This window comes from Falco cherrug, chromosome 1 (assembly GCF_023634085.1).
Source record: "Falco cherrug isolate bFalChe1 chromosome 1, bFalChe1.pri, whole genome shotgun sequence".
Taxonomy (NCBI): domain Eukaryota; kingdom Metazoa; phylum Chordata; class Aves; order Falconiformes; family Falconidae; genus Falco; species Falco cherrug.
In genome coordinates this window covers 27,184,542-27,200,705 of record NC_073697.1, presented here as the reverse complement: position 1 = coordinate 27,200,705, position 16,164 = coordinate 27,184,542, and the positions used below count along the sequence as shown (strand labels likewise).

General features: G+C 39.8%; 1 protein-coding gene across 4 annotated transcripts in view; it reads left to right on the top strand.

Annotated features, from left to right (window-relative positions):
• The window catches only part of UBE2K (ubiquitin conjugating enzyme E2 K), a 42,999-nt gene that overhangs the window by 5,928 nt on the left and 20,907 nt on the right, over positions 1 to 16,164 (top strand). For 2 of the 4 annotated variants that reach the window (XM_055700780.1, XM_014276840.3), the window contains exon 2: positions 14,489 to 14,582. The exons of 1 other annotated variant lie outside the window; for it this stretch is intronic. In XM_055700780.1, the coding sequence (XP_055556755.1) occupies positions 14,489 to 14,582 (94 nt within the window). Of the gene's footprint in view, positions 1 to 1,706; positions 1,747 to 14,488; positions 14,583 to 16,164 lie in introns of all 4 variants that reach the window. One more of the 4 variants, XM_055700779.1, reaches the window with a different exon arrangement.

The window sequence follows — 16,164 nt, the reverse complement described above, 5'->3', positions numbered from 1 at the left end:
TAACAGGCTGCAGCCTGTGATGTGTGAGGAGAGGGTGAGAGAACTGAAGTTGTTGAGAGAACTGTTCAAAGGGACATCTTACTGTCATCCATAAATACCTATGAGAGGCTCTGGAGAAGAGCCAGGCTTGTCTCAGAAGTGTACAAGGACAGCATGAGAGGCAACAGACACAAGCTCGAATGTAGAAAACTCTGACTAGACACTGGAAAAAAAATTACAATGATAGTAGTCAAACATTTAAACAGGTTGACCAGTGAGACTGTGGAATCTCTATCCATGGAGATGTTCAAAACTCAACAAATTCTTGAGCAACCTGCTCTTATTGGACCCACTTTGAACAGGAGGTGGGACTAGAGGCCACCTGTTGTCTCTTCCTACATTATTCTGTATTTCTAGCACAAGTCTGTTTAATTACTGCGTTTTTTCTGTTTGTGAAAGAAAATGTACAGAGGCTCCAACTCTATTGCCATACCTGGCAAAACTTTCCCCTGTAAACAAACCGAAGAATTTTAATTTCAGTTCAGAGGTTTCTGCTATTATAAAACAATAGTGAATCCTCTTCCTCTTCAAATCAGAGACTGGGTTTTTCTGGTAAATGCAAAGCTGTCAGGGTTTTTAGGTTGAACAGGTTCTGGGTTGGAACTCTGAAGGTAGGACAAATATGAGATCCATAATGCTTCTTTAACTTGTATTTCTCTGAAATATGAAGATTACCTTAACTTTAAAGTAGTTGTGAGATGGTTTGTACATTGCCAAAAAGAATTTTATCTACTACATATTTCAAGCCATGCCTATGATCTTAGGCAAGACAAGGTTTAGACCCTGTAATTGTGTGAAAAGGATACTGAAACACCATTACTGTGCACCTTTGGTTTTCTTAGTTCTGTTTATGATGTGTTTGGTTATATCTTCTAGATTGTACTGGAAAGTAATGCAGAATGCATCTGTAGATCTTTGTCTTCAAATGAGTTTGTCCAAAAGTCACTATTTTGGTAATTAAAGAATAGTTGGTTCAAAAGAAAATGCATTTTCTAGGCACTTCTAAGAAAACTGCTTATTGTTCTTCCTTCTGACGTGGTCTTTCTGACTTGTAGTTTTACACCTGTTTATCTGAACCATGTAGCTGTTTTTCAAATTCTATGAATATAATATCATTGCACTTTTAAGACTGGTATTATGTAGATACTAATAAGTACTAGTATTATGAATATTATTTAAATCTGTGATTCAAAACACTTAACATATAATGTTAGTGATCATTTGATCAAACCTGTGAGTTGGCCAAGTATTGCTAGTGGGAATATTTGTGCAGGGAAGGCAAGAGCTATTGCTTATTCCTGTGCTTGGTTAATGGCATTTTTTTTGTGTTAACGTGTGTCCAGTTGAATCCAGATTTCTAGTGGATAGTTTACTTGGCAGTTGTCAGAATCCCAAGGATTTTGGGAGTAAGTGGAAAATAGAAAAAAACTTGGTCTCTGTTGGAGTCAGGCTCACTTGGTTGGTTTTGGTAATCTCTTAAAAACGTGAGGAAATAGAGCAGTCACTGGTTACAGGGCTGAGCTAGTCAGTTTAGGATTAGTGGTTAGGCTGCAGCTACCATATGGTACCCTCTGACCACAACTCTTTATGGACCTAAGGGACAGTAGGAATCAGCCAATCCTTTAATCTTCCCAGTCTCCCATTCATTTTTCTGTGCTTGTTTCCAGGAGTTTGGCTTTGATAGGAAAGAAGTGTACGAGTCCTAAGGTTAGTTCACTTTACTCAGTATGAAACTGAAATAAAGCTAACATTTCATCATAGTAAATTTTTGTAACTATAACTGCGAGAAAGTGCTGGTTAACAGTCTGACCTTGAGTTGTCTAATAGTCTTTCATTTGCATTAAACTTGTTAAAGTAGTGCAAGTACTTAGTGTAGTTATTAATTTATTCACCTGTTAAATGGTTTCTAGCTTGTTTCATAATCCTAGTAAGGATTTTTGTTATTACTGTACTTCATCACTTTTACACTAATAATTGCTGCTGGTATTAAATAGTAAAAATGCTTTTGGTTAAACTTTATCTTTACTATGCAGGCTATCTTTTTATCTCTGACAAACGAGGTAAAACTTTGCTGCAATTTAGATAAGGAAAACAGGCAATTTAGTCCTCCTATGGCAGTATCTGAATTTTGAGAAATAGCATTCTGTAAGGTACTCCAGGGATGTAGTCCACTTTCGCACTCCTGTCTTACTTAGCAGTTCCCCTTCAGATTGTATCAGTATTAATACTTGTAATATTTGAATTGGGAGCACTTGAATATGCTTGCAATGAGTGTCTCATAAAATAGTATCTGCATAATAAATAAAATACTTCTGTGAGCAGCAAAAAATAACCTTTTAAGAGGGCCAGATCTGTGTCTGTTATTTTAGTTTGTTGCGAGATAATTGTATTAAGGTCATGGATGGGTCCTTTCTAGTCTTTGAAGTCTCCACACAGGAGAACAATGTTGTGAATATGCCTGACTACAGAAGAAGCTTCATTCAGCACTTACGCTTTATTGGATGCCATAAAGCTCAGTCAGTCGTATGGTGTAACTCCAGTTTGGCTATGCTTATCTCTAAGAGAGCTGAGCTCATACTGCCTATCATTCTTCTGTTGCGATGCTAATAGGGGCTATCCTTTAGGAAGCTAATTTATGTTCATTATTTCATTGTTTCTATTCATTATTAGCCAGTAAGATCAACAGTTCATTGGGAAAGACTAATGAACTAGTGATTGTATAAGTCTAGTTACTTTCCAAAGTCAAGGTTTAAGGTGACATGACTTCAGATTCTAAAATAAATTTGTGCAGTGTTTTATGAAGGGGAGAGCCAAACCCACAAATGCATTAGTCTGTTTTACTTAAATAGGTAGTTAGTTCAAGCCAAATATATATTGCTTTTTATTTTTAGGTGAAAGTGAACTGTGAGAAGGGTTTTTTTTTTAGGTTTTTGCTATGTTAGGATATATGTAAACAGGAGGCTATTCTGAAACAATGTAGCTGTGGTAGTTGCAAATCATGATACCTGTGCTGTATTTGCTCCCTTTCTGCAAACTCTTAGAGCCTTCAGGGTGTTTAGGTAAGCCCTTCCACTTTGGAATAAGGGTGTCCATATGGGAAGCTAGTACAGAAAAAGTGTTCTGAGCTATTTCTGCAAGTCTTCAAATGCTGGGACTGCAAGTGAATTAGCATAATCAATTTAAAATGAGCTGAATCCTGTGATTCCTTTTATATGTAGAATTACTAGCAACCTCAGTAGGGTAGACTTGGAGAATTGACTGCAGAGTCTGCATCAAGTTGGTTTTGTGTGTTTATGTAGAATGACTAACTCAAAGTATGCTTTAATAATCAGTTTGAACCATACTTTATCTGCAGGGGTTTTCGGTTGGTTTGAATCAGACAAACTGCAAAAAAAGATAAGAAAAACGCATCTTGCATTTCTGCAAAATTTCTTGTTCATTTAGGCTTTCCTGAATAGGGTTACCCAGAACCTGAGTCCCTTGCACTGTGCCCATGCTGATGTGGAGTATCTCTAGTGGCACTCAGATTAGGGTCAGGCACCTGCTGCCCATGATTAATGCCCCTAGGTACTGTAAATATCTTGCATGGTTAGACATAGCCTATGACTGTGTAGGAGCCCTTACACCACTATGGCAGTGTAAGACTGCTGTTATATACACAGCTTTCATGGCATAGCTTTACCAGTTTAACCACTCTATCCCTTGGTGAGACAAGCAATGATTGTATAACTGCACTTAGGGCTTATGCCAGCATACCTCTGTCAGTTACATCTCAGCGTGTCTGTGACTGGCGCAGTGATTTTGTCAGAAATAGTTTAGACAGACACTAGAGCTGAAGTTTCAAAATTCTTTTAAGTTGTCCTAAGGCAGTGCCGAGAAGCAGTGTCACACTCCTGCAGCCTGGTCTCCTCACTTTGGTGCTTCTTCTCTTACTTGCAATATGTGTGGTGAATCAGGTTGGGGAATTGGGTTGAAATGAAAGAACTAAGGTAGTTTTACTTCCTATGTTTGCTGTGCAGTTGTATGAATGCTTGCACAAAATCCTGCCCCCTCCTTTATGTTAGTTCTGCCAGGCGCGGGAGGAAAGTAGGACGTTGACAGCTGTTACATTGGCTTAAGTTGCTGTGGAAGTACAGTCTCCTATGTTTTTTGGTAGTGACGTTTTAACGGCTGAATGTTAGCAAGAATAGGTTTTTAGATACCTTAAATAAAAAAGTTTTACTAAAACTCAGTGATGCTCCAGGTCTAACTCTTGCAAAATGAAGAAAGTTTTAATATTTGAGATGTCCTGTGTTCTGACAGGAAGAAACCAAACCCTCTCAGTACTTTTCTTGTATGTAAACATGTGTAGTGATAGAGAATTTTAAGGTTGGTGCATGTTTCATCTCTTACTAAGATATTCTAAAGAATCTTAGCAAGATGTATTAAATGAAAAAATTGGTATGCAAAAATAATCTGACGTATTTTTAATAAAACATGCATAACTAGAAAACATACATTATGATAATGTATAATACAGTGAGGTGAAATAGAATGTGAAATATGGAAGAACTTAAAGACTGAAGTTGATAGTAGGGTCAAAGAATGTGAGAGCCTTTTAAGAAAACGCATTTCTTTGTATTGACCTTTTGGTATCTAGGAAAACTGCTCTTTTATGTGCTTTAGACAGATTTGTTTCCTTTCTTCTCCTTGCCCTGCCCCAAATATTTGATGGTTCCACAAATGAGCGTTGCTCTATGTTTTGATGGTCAGCAAGAACGCTGTCTTTAAAAAAAGCAAATGTGATCTGCTGATCTCAACTGATGGTGCAGTGCATATATTTCACAGCCACGACTGTGGCAATTATATGACATTTCTGCTTCTCTTCTTAATAAAAAGCTCAGGCTCTGGAGACGCGCTTGATTCTGGCTTTTAAGCTGGAGTGCGTCCTGCGCTTTGCTTCCTAGTAAAGTGATATATCCTGCCTTTTTGCTTTTTCCTGTTTATTGCAAAAGGGTGAGCTAAGTGGATGCCATGTACTTATCCTGAACTGCTTTGGGGTAGCAAAGGGTTAAGAAGGTAGAGTGTTAGTTTGAAAAGAAGTAAGGCCATGGAGATGAGCGGAGAGGCTGGTAGTGGACTTAAACAGTAGCCTAAGAGGTGAGCTTTTGTTAGGATGGACCTTTCTGGCATACCAGTGAAGGGGAGAGAGCTGAATCACTTGGACTAAGTTGAGAGGGTTAAAAATAAGGTGACAATTATGACAAAACAAAATTTCTTTGAATAATTATCCACGTATTTGCAAAGGGTTAATAAATAGGATAAGAATGAACTTAGTCTTGATGTTTAAGTTACTAATTTGAGTAATTGTTTAATGTAGTAAACTGCTGCTGAAAGGTTGGTGTTTTCTGCTCAACACTTATGTTGACTCAGAGTACTCATGGTCTTTGGCAAAAACCGAGTTCTGTTGATTTCATTATGATAGCAAATTAACTTTTTCTGTAACTCACTTGAGATATATTCATGCCAGATTTTGGTATAGAATAGGACTGTTGTGGTAGAATATAAAATGGGGGGAAGGTAAGAAGAGATTTAGAAGACACTAGTAACTTAATAGTACCACAGTTTAATTTCACTAGCATGGTTTCAGACCAGGGTGAAGTGTTTTTTACTTAATTTAGCTTATTAAATATTGATCCTTAATAGCATCAGTATAAAATGTTTGGATGTTCAAAGTACCTACTTTACATTTGTAAATTGTAGCTGTATTAAAGTGGTAACAAAATTTTGGCTATATTTTAGGGAGGTTAAAAAGTGTTTATTGCCCATTTGTCTCATAAAGGAATCAATTAAAAATTCTGTCAGAACAATGAATAAAAAAGTAATATTTTTTTTCCTTGGTGTGGCTGGGAAATAATTAGTGATAGAAAACATCAGCTTTTAAACACATGGCCTCCCTTGCAAACTAGTGGACTTTGTCCTTGGTTCAGAAAGATATGGAGAACTTTTTCAAAAGAATTCCTTAGTCTTTGCTGAAAACTTGGCATGTACATTTGTGGTGGTTTGACCTGACCCTTGATGAATGCCAGGTGCCCACCAAAGCCCCTCTATCACTCGCTTCCTCAACTGGACAGGGGAGAGAAAATATGATGGAAGGCTCGTGGGTCAAGATAGGGACAGGGAGATCACTTGGCACTAAGTAACAGTCACAGGCAAAACATATTCGGCTTGGGGAAATTAGTTTAATTTATTACGGTTCCAGTCGGGGAAAAAACACCTTCCCCTCACCCCTCCCTTCTTCCTGGGCTTAACTCAATTCCCAATTTCTCCACCTCCTCCGCTGGAGCGGCACAGAGGGATGGGGAATGGGGGTTACAGTCAGTTTTGCTGACGTGTTGCTTCTGCTGCTCCTTCCTCCTCACACTGTTCCCCCACTCCAGTGTGGGGTCCCTCCCATGGGAGACAGTTACTTCTCCATGAGCTTCTCCACGTGAGTCCTTCCCACAGGCTGCGGTTCTTCACACACTGCTCCAGTGTGGGTCCTTTCTACGGGGTGCAGGCCTTCAGGAACAGACTGCTCCAGCGGGGGTCTCCCATGGGGTCACAGGTTCTGCCAGCAATGCTGCTCCAGGCTGGGCTCCTCTCTCCATGGGGCCACAGGTCCTGCCAGGAGCCTGCTCCAGCGCGGGCTTCCCACCGTGTCGCAGCCTGCTTCAGGTACCCACCTGCTCTGGGGTGGGTCCCTCCCCGGGCTGCAGGTGGGTATCTGCTCCACCGTTAGCCTCATGGGCTGAGGGGCACAGCCTGCCCCGCCGTGGGCTTCACCATGGGCTGCTGGGGAACCCCTGCTCTGGCACCTGGAGTCGCCCCTGCCCTCCTGCACTGAGCTGGGGGCTGCAGGGCTGTTTCTCTCACGTGGTCTCACTCCTCTTTCCTGCAGGTGCAGATATTTTTTCTTTCTCTCCCCCCCCCCCCCCCCTTAATATGCTATCCCAGAGGGGCTACCACTGTCACTGATGGGCTTGGCCTTGGCGGTGGTGGATCTGCCTTGGAGCCAGCTGGCACTGGCTCTGTTGGGCATGGGGGGAAGCTTCTGGCATCTTCTCACGGAAGCCACCTTTATAGCCCCCTTGCTACGAAAACCTTGCCATGTAAACCCGCTACAAAGTTCTTCTAACATTTTTGTTGCTTCTTAAAACTGTTTTTCTTCCTGTGTTAGTTGCTAGTCTTAAAGCCCTCAATGGTTACAGAGTTTTAATATTTAGCTGGGCTTGTTTATCTGTATGTATCATTTGTCAGTTATGATTGTCTTTTCAGGTCAGGGTTTTTCTGTTGGATTTTGACTGGTTTTTTGTATACATATGTTTCTAGAGTTTTCTATGAGTTATTTTCTGTAAACCCAAGGTAAATTAACAGAAAACAGCAGTACCTTGGTACAGACTGTTCCCCTTAAGATGGAGGAAAATCACGTTATAGGACCTATAAAATCAACAGCTGTAGATAGTGAATTGCTGTGGTGAATAGCAGGATTTTGTGGGTGGTTTTGCTTTTGGTTTTTTTTGTTTTTGCATGCACAGAGTTATTCAAAAGTGACCATTGGGTTTTAAATTCAAAATCTAATTCTATTTAAACTAGGGTGTTTTTTTTGGTATAGTGTGTGTGGTGTTTTTTGTTTTTATAAATCTTTGTTTACCATCTTGGCATTTATACCCAAAGATACTTGATAGGAATTTTTGCACATGGCATCTGAATGTGTAAGGTGAGACAGATACACTTAGAACGTACAAGTAATAATTAATTTTGACACTACTTTATTCTTTTTAAGAAAGTAATGTGCTGAATCAAAGCTATTAATACTGCTAATAAACATAATTTCTTTCCTTTTTTTTTTTCTGACCACAACAGTGTAAACCATGGTATAGATGCTAATGGATGTGTAGTGGAGAATTTGGCCTGTTAAATTTCTTTAGAGAAATATTATGATGCAGGGATCAAAGGTCTAGTGTTAAGATAATGTTGTGGGGGGATAAGTAGAGCTGATTAGTTCTCCAATAACCTTACTCAAAATTTCTTTTTTGTAAGTCCTCATCATCTGGTATTAAGTTTATAATGTGTTTTGCAGCTATGGATGACACAGAAGTGTGAAGGACTTTTGGGGTTTTGGGGTTTCATTTTTTTCCTTCTGCTTGAGGAGGTTCAACATAGATGTAAAAAACTGCTGACTATGTAATAATAATAATAAAAAAATTAGAAATGTGTTACTCCTGCATTTTTTGTTAAATGTACCGGTATCTATCCATACGTTGCCAGCTCTGATAATAGGCATTTTTATGCTGATTACTTGATGTTAACTTTTTTCTGACAGCTTACTTATCAAAATAACTGGAATTTGGAGGCTTTTTAGCATAAAAAAAATCCAATGCACCTGTAATTCCTACTTAGTCATTTCATGTACCTTCAGTCTTCATGAAGTAGATTTATCTCAAGATAGAACTTGGAATATGTAATTTTTTTTTAATGTAGTAAGTAGTATTTTATATGTGGAAAACAAATGTTTAGAACAACAGTGCAGTTTTTATGATCGTGTCTTAATGTGCTCCTGTGGTGTTGATATGTTACAGTTTTGTGTTGGCTCTCTTCTAGCTTTTTATTTTCTGTGAAGGAAAACTTTGATTTTTTCAGTGTGGGAGGTACTGGACTAGAGAAGAGAATAACAAGCCGTGACTGACACATAAGTAAAAGGGTTTTTTAAAAGGCAGTTGGAGAAGAGAGGAGGCAATGGCATGGAAGGCTCAGGAGGAAGGGTGAATGAACTGCAGAAAGGCGGTAGGCCTCTCTGAGGGACTTTGTGTTAAGGCCTGTAGATTATGGTGAATAAAAGTAACAGAAGAGCTTGTTGTCTGCTGAGACTAATATTACAAGGTCTGGAGCTGCTTTCTAAGAGGACTTCAGTAGAAGTGAAGGAGATGTGTTTGATAAAGTCGTAACAGTGGCAGAATTTACTGTTGGAAGTTTCTGGAGTGGGTTGTGTGTTCTGTACAAGGAAGATACAAAATGAGATAGTGTAATTCTGGATATTTTTTTTCAATGAGGAGGCAGGCAAAGACAAGTCAAAATACTATTGATCAGTAGCTACTGTGATAAATGTGATTGAATGTCCAGTCTTCAGGAGATGCTCACAGAATGACTCTTCATGAAGGATTGATTCATTTGGGTTTCTTTTTAGAGATAAGGCTTTTGTAATGGATGAAAGTGCCTTATATGAATTTTCCCCAACTTTTCTGCCTCATGCTTTTAGTTTAATCTCCATGCTTGTGTTTAATCTCCACAAGGCACAATAAAATCAGGTAGGCATGACTATAGCAGTGCAGAAAGAGTCTCAGCAGTTGGGATGATCTAAAAGATGACAAATCTTTTGACTAGACCCCTAGTGTGAAGCAGGGGATACATTTAAAAAGGAAAAAAAGGCTATGCGTAATCTAACTGGAATATGAAAAAAGAAAGATGAGGGAATGTCATCGTGCATTATGTAATACTTTGCATTAACACTCCTTTTTTTTTTTATATCAGTCTTGATCAAAATAATTTTCAGGTGTGATGGTGGGAAGTTCTGCTGGAGGTTCTGTAATGTTGGACTTGTAGATTCCTAGTAAAGGATTTCGGTGTCAGTGGAGTGTTTTCATGTTGGTGAGAAATACTAGTGGGAATTGTATTGTTACAGAATTTGACTTCTTTTAAGATTACAGAAATAAACGCTGCTAGTGATGGCATGGCTCCTATTTCAGAAATTGCTAGCCCAGCCATTTAGTCAGCAAATTGTTACTGAATCAACAGGAGGTGATGCTATGTTAGACTTGGTATGGAAGCATAATGAGGTCTTAGTAGAAGAACTGCTTCTGGGAAAATCAACTTGTGAGGTCACAAGTTGATTCATAAATTCTGTGCTAAGATCATTGGTGTCAGAGGCACGCTTTTGGAGAACTCTGCTGTTGGTAATGTTTTTGAGACACTCAGGTGATTACTGTGGAGGCTGGGGATTTATTCTGTTAAAGCTGCTAAAATTAAGTAATTTTATCCTATGTGATCCTCATTAAGGGGAAATACTGTAGGAAGACACTCCAGATTTAATTGGATGAATAATCATTTCACTACAGTTAAATATTAGTTATTGCTCCAGGGATGAAGGAAAAAGCAAGAACTGGCAAGGTCAAGCTGAGTTGCACCTTGAAAAGTCTATCAGAATATCATGCAAAAGGTTTGTCAGCTACGTAAATAAAAAAATGCATTTGTTATGTGGAAGACATGGTAGAATTTAAGTATGAACCTGAAATTAATTTAATCTTTACACTGAAACAGTGTAATATAGCCTGCCATTTCCCCCCAAGGTTCTGTACAAAGAAAATAAGAGTGGGAGATAGCTATAGCTGTAGTCAAAAAAGCAGTCAACTCGAATGGAGGAACCAGGATCACTGACTCTTGAAAGAGACTGAGCTTAGCAACAGAGTTTTTGTTTGTTTGGGTTTTACCAGATTTGTGGAGTCAGGAAGGATTTGTTATGAAAAACAGCTAGTGTGGTACTAATTGAAATTGAATATGAAGGTGAATACCCAGGCTGTTACAACTGTGTGCAGGGCACTGAAGAAAAGTAAAATGCTAAGCAGAAAATTAAGCAAGCTGCAGCATGGGTTAACCATAGATTGTATCATTGAAATTAATCCCTTTTACTGTTGCTTCAGTCCTCAGGATGGAAAGTTACGAGTTTATTTGCAAAGAACAACAACAACTGCTGTCAGCTTTGAGGTTACCAGGTGAAGTTGGCAGAGGGAGAGCAGGAGATCCAGAATAGACCTGCATTACTGGAGCAGGTAGTCTTGGTGACTCGTTAACTGTATTGGTTATAAGACTGATGTGCTGCTTTGTGAGCTATGAGGTAATGCACAGGGACAGTACCTCTGAGGAAGCACAGTGCAGTCACTGAAGAGGCCAAAAGTTCCATAGGAAGCCTTGCTGGGACTTTGTCACTTCATCTAAGCCTTGTGTCACATTGCCACAGAAGATGGCAAATTTGATCTTAAGTTATGTTGCTTGTGATGTATTTTCGGTGAGTGCAACAGAGCGTTTGTGGCACTGATTCTGAAACGTTATCTTAACTTATGTAGGGCTAGTTAGGTGATTGTGGGATGTAAAAAAAAAAAAAATAAATAACCAGTGTGTCAGGATTAAAATTTCGGCTTGTTTAAAGCAAAATTAAATCTGAAAAGGGAGATCTGTATGAATACCATGTGTTTAGTGAGGGGAATAAATACTAGATGCGAAGAAATTTGTTGAAGCTGGGACACAATGCTGTCACAGGTGGATGTAACTAGATTGTAACTTTACCTAAATTGTAGATTAGAAAGCTTGTACCGATTGTGAGGTTGTGGAATGAGCTGCTGGTTGGAATAGTGAGCGCAACAAACTTAAAAGGGGAGTTGGAAAACTTGCAAAAGGAATGTGTTCCCAGTGACTGAGTTTGGATTCAGTTTGGATTTCTTACAGTGCCTGGCTGTTGGTGGAGGCTGTCTTGCTGGGACAGTCTGTCCTGCTGCTGCTCAGTTTTATGGAAACAAAGCTTTGAAAGTGTTGTAGTTGCTCTCTGGTCAGACAACTTACATGAACAGTAGCATGAAAGGAAGTAAATCTGAAATACGTTAAACATAATTTCGTCTATTATATGGATAATTTCCTTTCTCTGATGTCTTAGCTATTGTCATGAAGGACAACACAAGATCTGATGCTGAACTTAAAAAGCTAAAATTAGTAAAACAGAACCATTACATTTAGTATTTATTAAACTGGCTGTTGATTTTGGAGGTGTGTGGTGCATTGTTAATTTGTAGCATGGTTGAATCTTTTTTCTTTGAAGTGCAGTAGTTGGCCTCAACTATGCTGTTGCAGGTGCTGTCTCATTTGTGTGCGTTGAAGGATTTTTACCCAAGTTTAAGACAAATTTGTGTCACTATAGATGTAAAAAGCTCCCAGATCACCATTGGATTATGTGGTGGTTTGACCCTTGATGAATGCCAGGTGCCCACCAAAGCCCCTCTATCACTCGCTTCCTCAACTGGACAGGGGAGAGAAAATATGATGGAAGGCTCGTGGGTCAAGATAGGGACAGGGAGATCACTTGGCACTAAGTAACAGTCACAGGCAAAACATATTCGGCTTGGGGAAATTAGTTTAATTTATTACGGTTCCAGTCGGGGAAAAAACACCTTCCCCTCACCCCTCCCTTCTTCCTGGGCTTAACTCAATTCCCAATTTCTCCACCTCCTCCGCTGGAGCGGCACAGAGGGATGGGGAATGGGGGTTACAGTCAGTTTTGCTGACGTGTTGCTTCTGCTGCTCCTTCCTCCTCACACTGTTCCCCCACTCCAGTGTGGGGTCCCTCCCATGGGAGACAGTTACTTCTCCATGAGCTTCTCCACGTGAGTCCTTCCCACAGGCTGCGGTTCTTCACACACTGCTCCAGTGTGGGTCCTTTCTACGGGGTGCAGGCCTTCAGGAACAGACTGCTCCAGCGGGGGTCTCCCATGGGGTCACAGGTTCTGCCAGCAATGCTGCTCCAGGCTGGGCTCCTCTCTCCATGGGGCCACAGGTCCTGCCAGGAGCCTGCTCCAGCGCGGGCTTCCCACCGTGTCGCAGCCTGCTTCAGGTACCCACCTGCTCTGGGGTGGGTCCCTCCCCGGGCTGCAGGTGGGTATCTGCTCCACTGCTAACCTCCATGGGCTGAGGGGCACAGCCTGCCCCGCCGTGGGCTTCACCATGGGCTGCTGGGGAATCTCTGCTCTGGCACCTGGAGTCGCCCCTGCCCTCCTGCACTGAGCTGGGGGCTGCAGGGCTGTTTCTCTCACATGGTCTCACTCCTCTTTCCTGCAGGTGCAGATATTTTTTCTTTCTCTCCCCCCCCCCCCTTTTAATATGCTATCCCAGAGGGGCTACCCCTGTCACTGATGGGCTTGGCCTTGGCGGTGGTGGATCTGCCTTGGAGCCAGCTGGCACTGGCTCTGTTGGGCATGGGGGGAAGCTTCTGGCATCTTCTCACGGAAGCCACCTTTATAGCCCCCTTGCTACGAAAACCTTGCCATGTAAACCCGCTACAGATTAATTTAGTGGAACTTCTAATCGGGTAAATTAGTAGTTCATGAAGAAGTTCACTATCTTCTGCATGGTGAAACTTTACTTATTTGGGTTTTTTTATATCTGTGAGCATCTCTGGTAAGAAGAGCATCCTTGGTGTTGGTGGTAGCGGAGCCTGAATCTGTAGAACATTTACAGGAAGGAAATAGAGGTAATCTTCTAGCTGTTTTTCAGAGAATTGTGTCCTTCACAGTTCAGAGCATTGGTAGATACAAGAACCAGTTGATGGCAGCCATCAGCTTTATCAGACTTAACTTGTTTCTCATAACTGTCAGCAACCAGGTTTGCTCTGAGGGAGAAGTGCAGCTGCACAAGGCTCTTTGGTTTAGAACTAGTTGAAAGAGTTTTAATGGATCTGGGAAGATGCTGTGCATTCTTGGAAAAAAATAACATAGGGTTCAGGAAATCTGTATTGCAGTCAGTTGAGCATGGTATACAGAAGTAGCAGAATGGACAAATCTGTAATTACTTACCTCTAAAACCTTTATGGTATCTTTCTAGAAGGACATTTTGCTTTTCATCCCACCAAAAAAGTTACTGCCTGGAATTTCACTAATGCTGCTCTTTGGACCTGGAAAGCAAATTCAATGAAATGAGTAGCTCTGGCTAAACACTTCTGAGAATTGATTTCTGGAAAACATATGTTTTTTTCAGTATCAAAATACAGTGTTTTTAATTTGTAGGCAAGTCGATACGGGGTGTGAAAATGTTGAGGAGGTGACAGTGAAATTCAAGTGTATAAATAAATTGTACCTTACAGCTAAATATTAAAGATAAATATGATCTTAAGCAAGACTACAGTATTCTGTTTAGATCATCATATTGTTTAAAAATAGTGAATGCTCCATTTGGGGAGGTCTTTATTCCAGTGAAGATTACAATCGTGTCTATTACTAATTACATTGCTCTAAACAAGAAAAAAAAACTATGTGTAACTTGGTCAATTTAATTTTATAGTCTACGATATGTAAAATTAATAGCTGATTTGAAAGATCATGGTCTTCCAAAAATGTAATCAACTTAAGTGTTAGCTATTACATTGTTGAGTTACTTTGCTTATTTTAGTGATAGTATTAAATAATATTATTTAAATTTCAAATGTTTCACAGATAGTCTATTTTTCATGAAGTAACCAACTGGAAGACAGCTATTTAATTTAGGTTACTATATTTTAAGATTTTTATTTATTTATTTTGAACAACTATTCTAAAAATTTAAAATATCATTTTTGGGGGAATTCTGTATGTCAAATGTTTACTTATGATTCTCTGTTTCTCTGTTTATTTTTAAGACGAGCAAAAATCAAATTAAAGTAGATCTTGTAGATGAGAATTTTACAGAATTAAGAGGAGAAATAGCAGGACCTCCGGACACACCATATGAAGGCAAGTAATGTTTTTGTGTATGCAGTCATTGTACACTTCGCATCATGTGTCTTGAGATGCTTTGTTTGTAAAAATTAATTTACAGCATAAAAGTGTAGACCTACATGTTTTAAAATAGTCTGATTTTTTTTTTTTTTTTAATACGAATTCTAAGCTTGAAAAATATCTCAATTCAACTTTGGTGTTGCCTGAAGATGGATCTGTTCTACAGTAGGATAGACTGTCCCATATCAAGAGTTAATTTACAGGTATAAGTTGTGCAGTGTAATTGGTACAATTTTGACTTCTAGTTGTTTGTTTACATTCTTGATAGTTTAAGCTCCTTAGTCATGAAGCATCAAGAAATGGAGCTTTAGAATCTAATGTTAACTGTACATGTATTTCTGTGATCTAAGGTGGTGGTCATTCAAAAACATGTTGCCTTTTCCTCAAGGAGAGATGCCATTGCAAGTTAAATTTGGGATTACTCTCTAGGCATCCATGGGTCCAAATACTTAATTTATACTGGGGGAGGATGACCATATAGGAGAACTTCATGTCTATAGCTCTTTTAAAAAAAATGACACCTTATCAGCTTTCTTGTTTATTAAAGCTGATATCAGTAATTGTGCATCTCTTCAGTCTGGAAAAAAGCAAGATAACTTACTACATATTGAACCTTTGACAGAAGCTAATATAGCCTATTTGGTCAGAGACACCAAATTACTCAATAGTGCTGGTACTTGTAAACTTTCTGCTTTTATGTAATACATAGGGAGCAGGCAGGCTACTTTAACTTCTGTTGAAGTTCCTTGGTGACAAACGAGGATTTATAACAGGTTGCCCAGAGAAGTTGTGGATGCCCCATCCCTGGAAGTGTTCAAGGCCAGGCTGGATGGGTCTTTGAGCAACCTGATCTACTGGAAGGTGTCCCTGCCCCTGGCAGGAGGGTTGGAACTGGATGATCTTTAAAGGTCCCTTCCAACCCAAGCCATTCTATGATCTATGCTTTTTCTCTTTGAACTTCCAGTAAAAAAAAGTTTCAAGGAGTGTTACAGGCAAATAAATTGTTTTGTTGGAAATGAAAACAGTTTTGTAAGTTTCCAGTTGCTGTAGTTGCTCTATGCCTTGGAGCCAAGAGTGGGACCTGAGTATTGCCCGGAGACCAGACACGTGCCATTTGTCATTATTTTGAAAAATAAATTCTCATCAAATGGGTAAATATCTGAAAATTGTTGTGTAGGTGTATATGCACTTGAAAGTGTTAGTGACTACTGATGGAAAAATTTGGTTGTTGCACCTTCGCTAAGGAGGACATCCCTTGTAATTTGCTTCTCTGGACTAGGAGCTGCTGGTGCAGCAGCATTGGACTTGAGAGCAGGGAGAGTCTCCCCAGTGCCTGTGTTGCCCCACCGCGCCCGGGGCCCGGGGCAGATAAAAGATGAGGAAACAGCCTGACATAGAGAATGTTGACACTGGAGAATATTGGGCAGGGGTAAAAAGGTGTCAGAAGCTGAGGAGAAAGGAAATTAGCCTGGAAATGAGAGAACAGAAAAGCAGAAGCATTTGTAATGGTAAGGATGCTTCCCTCCAGAGCTTGAGT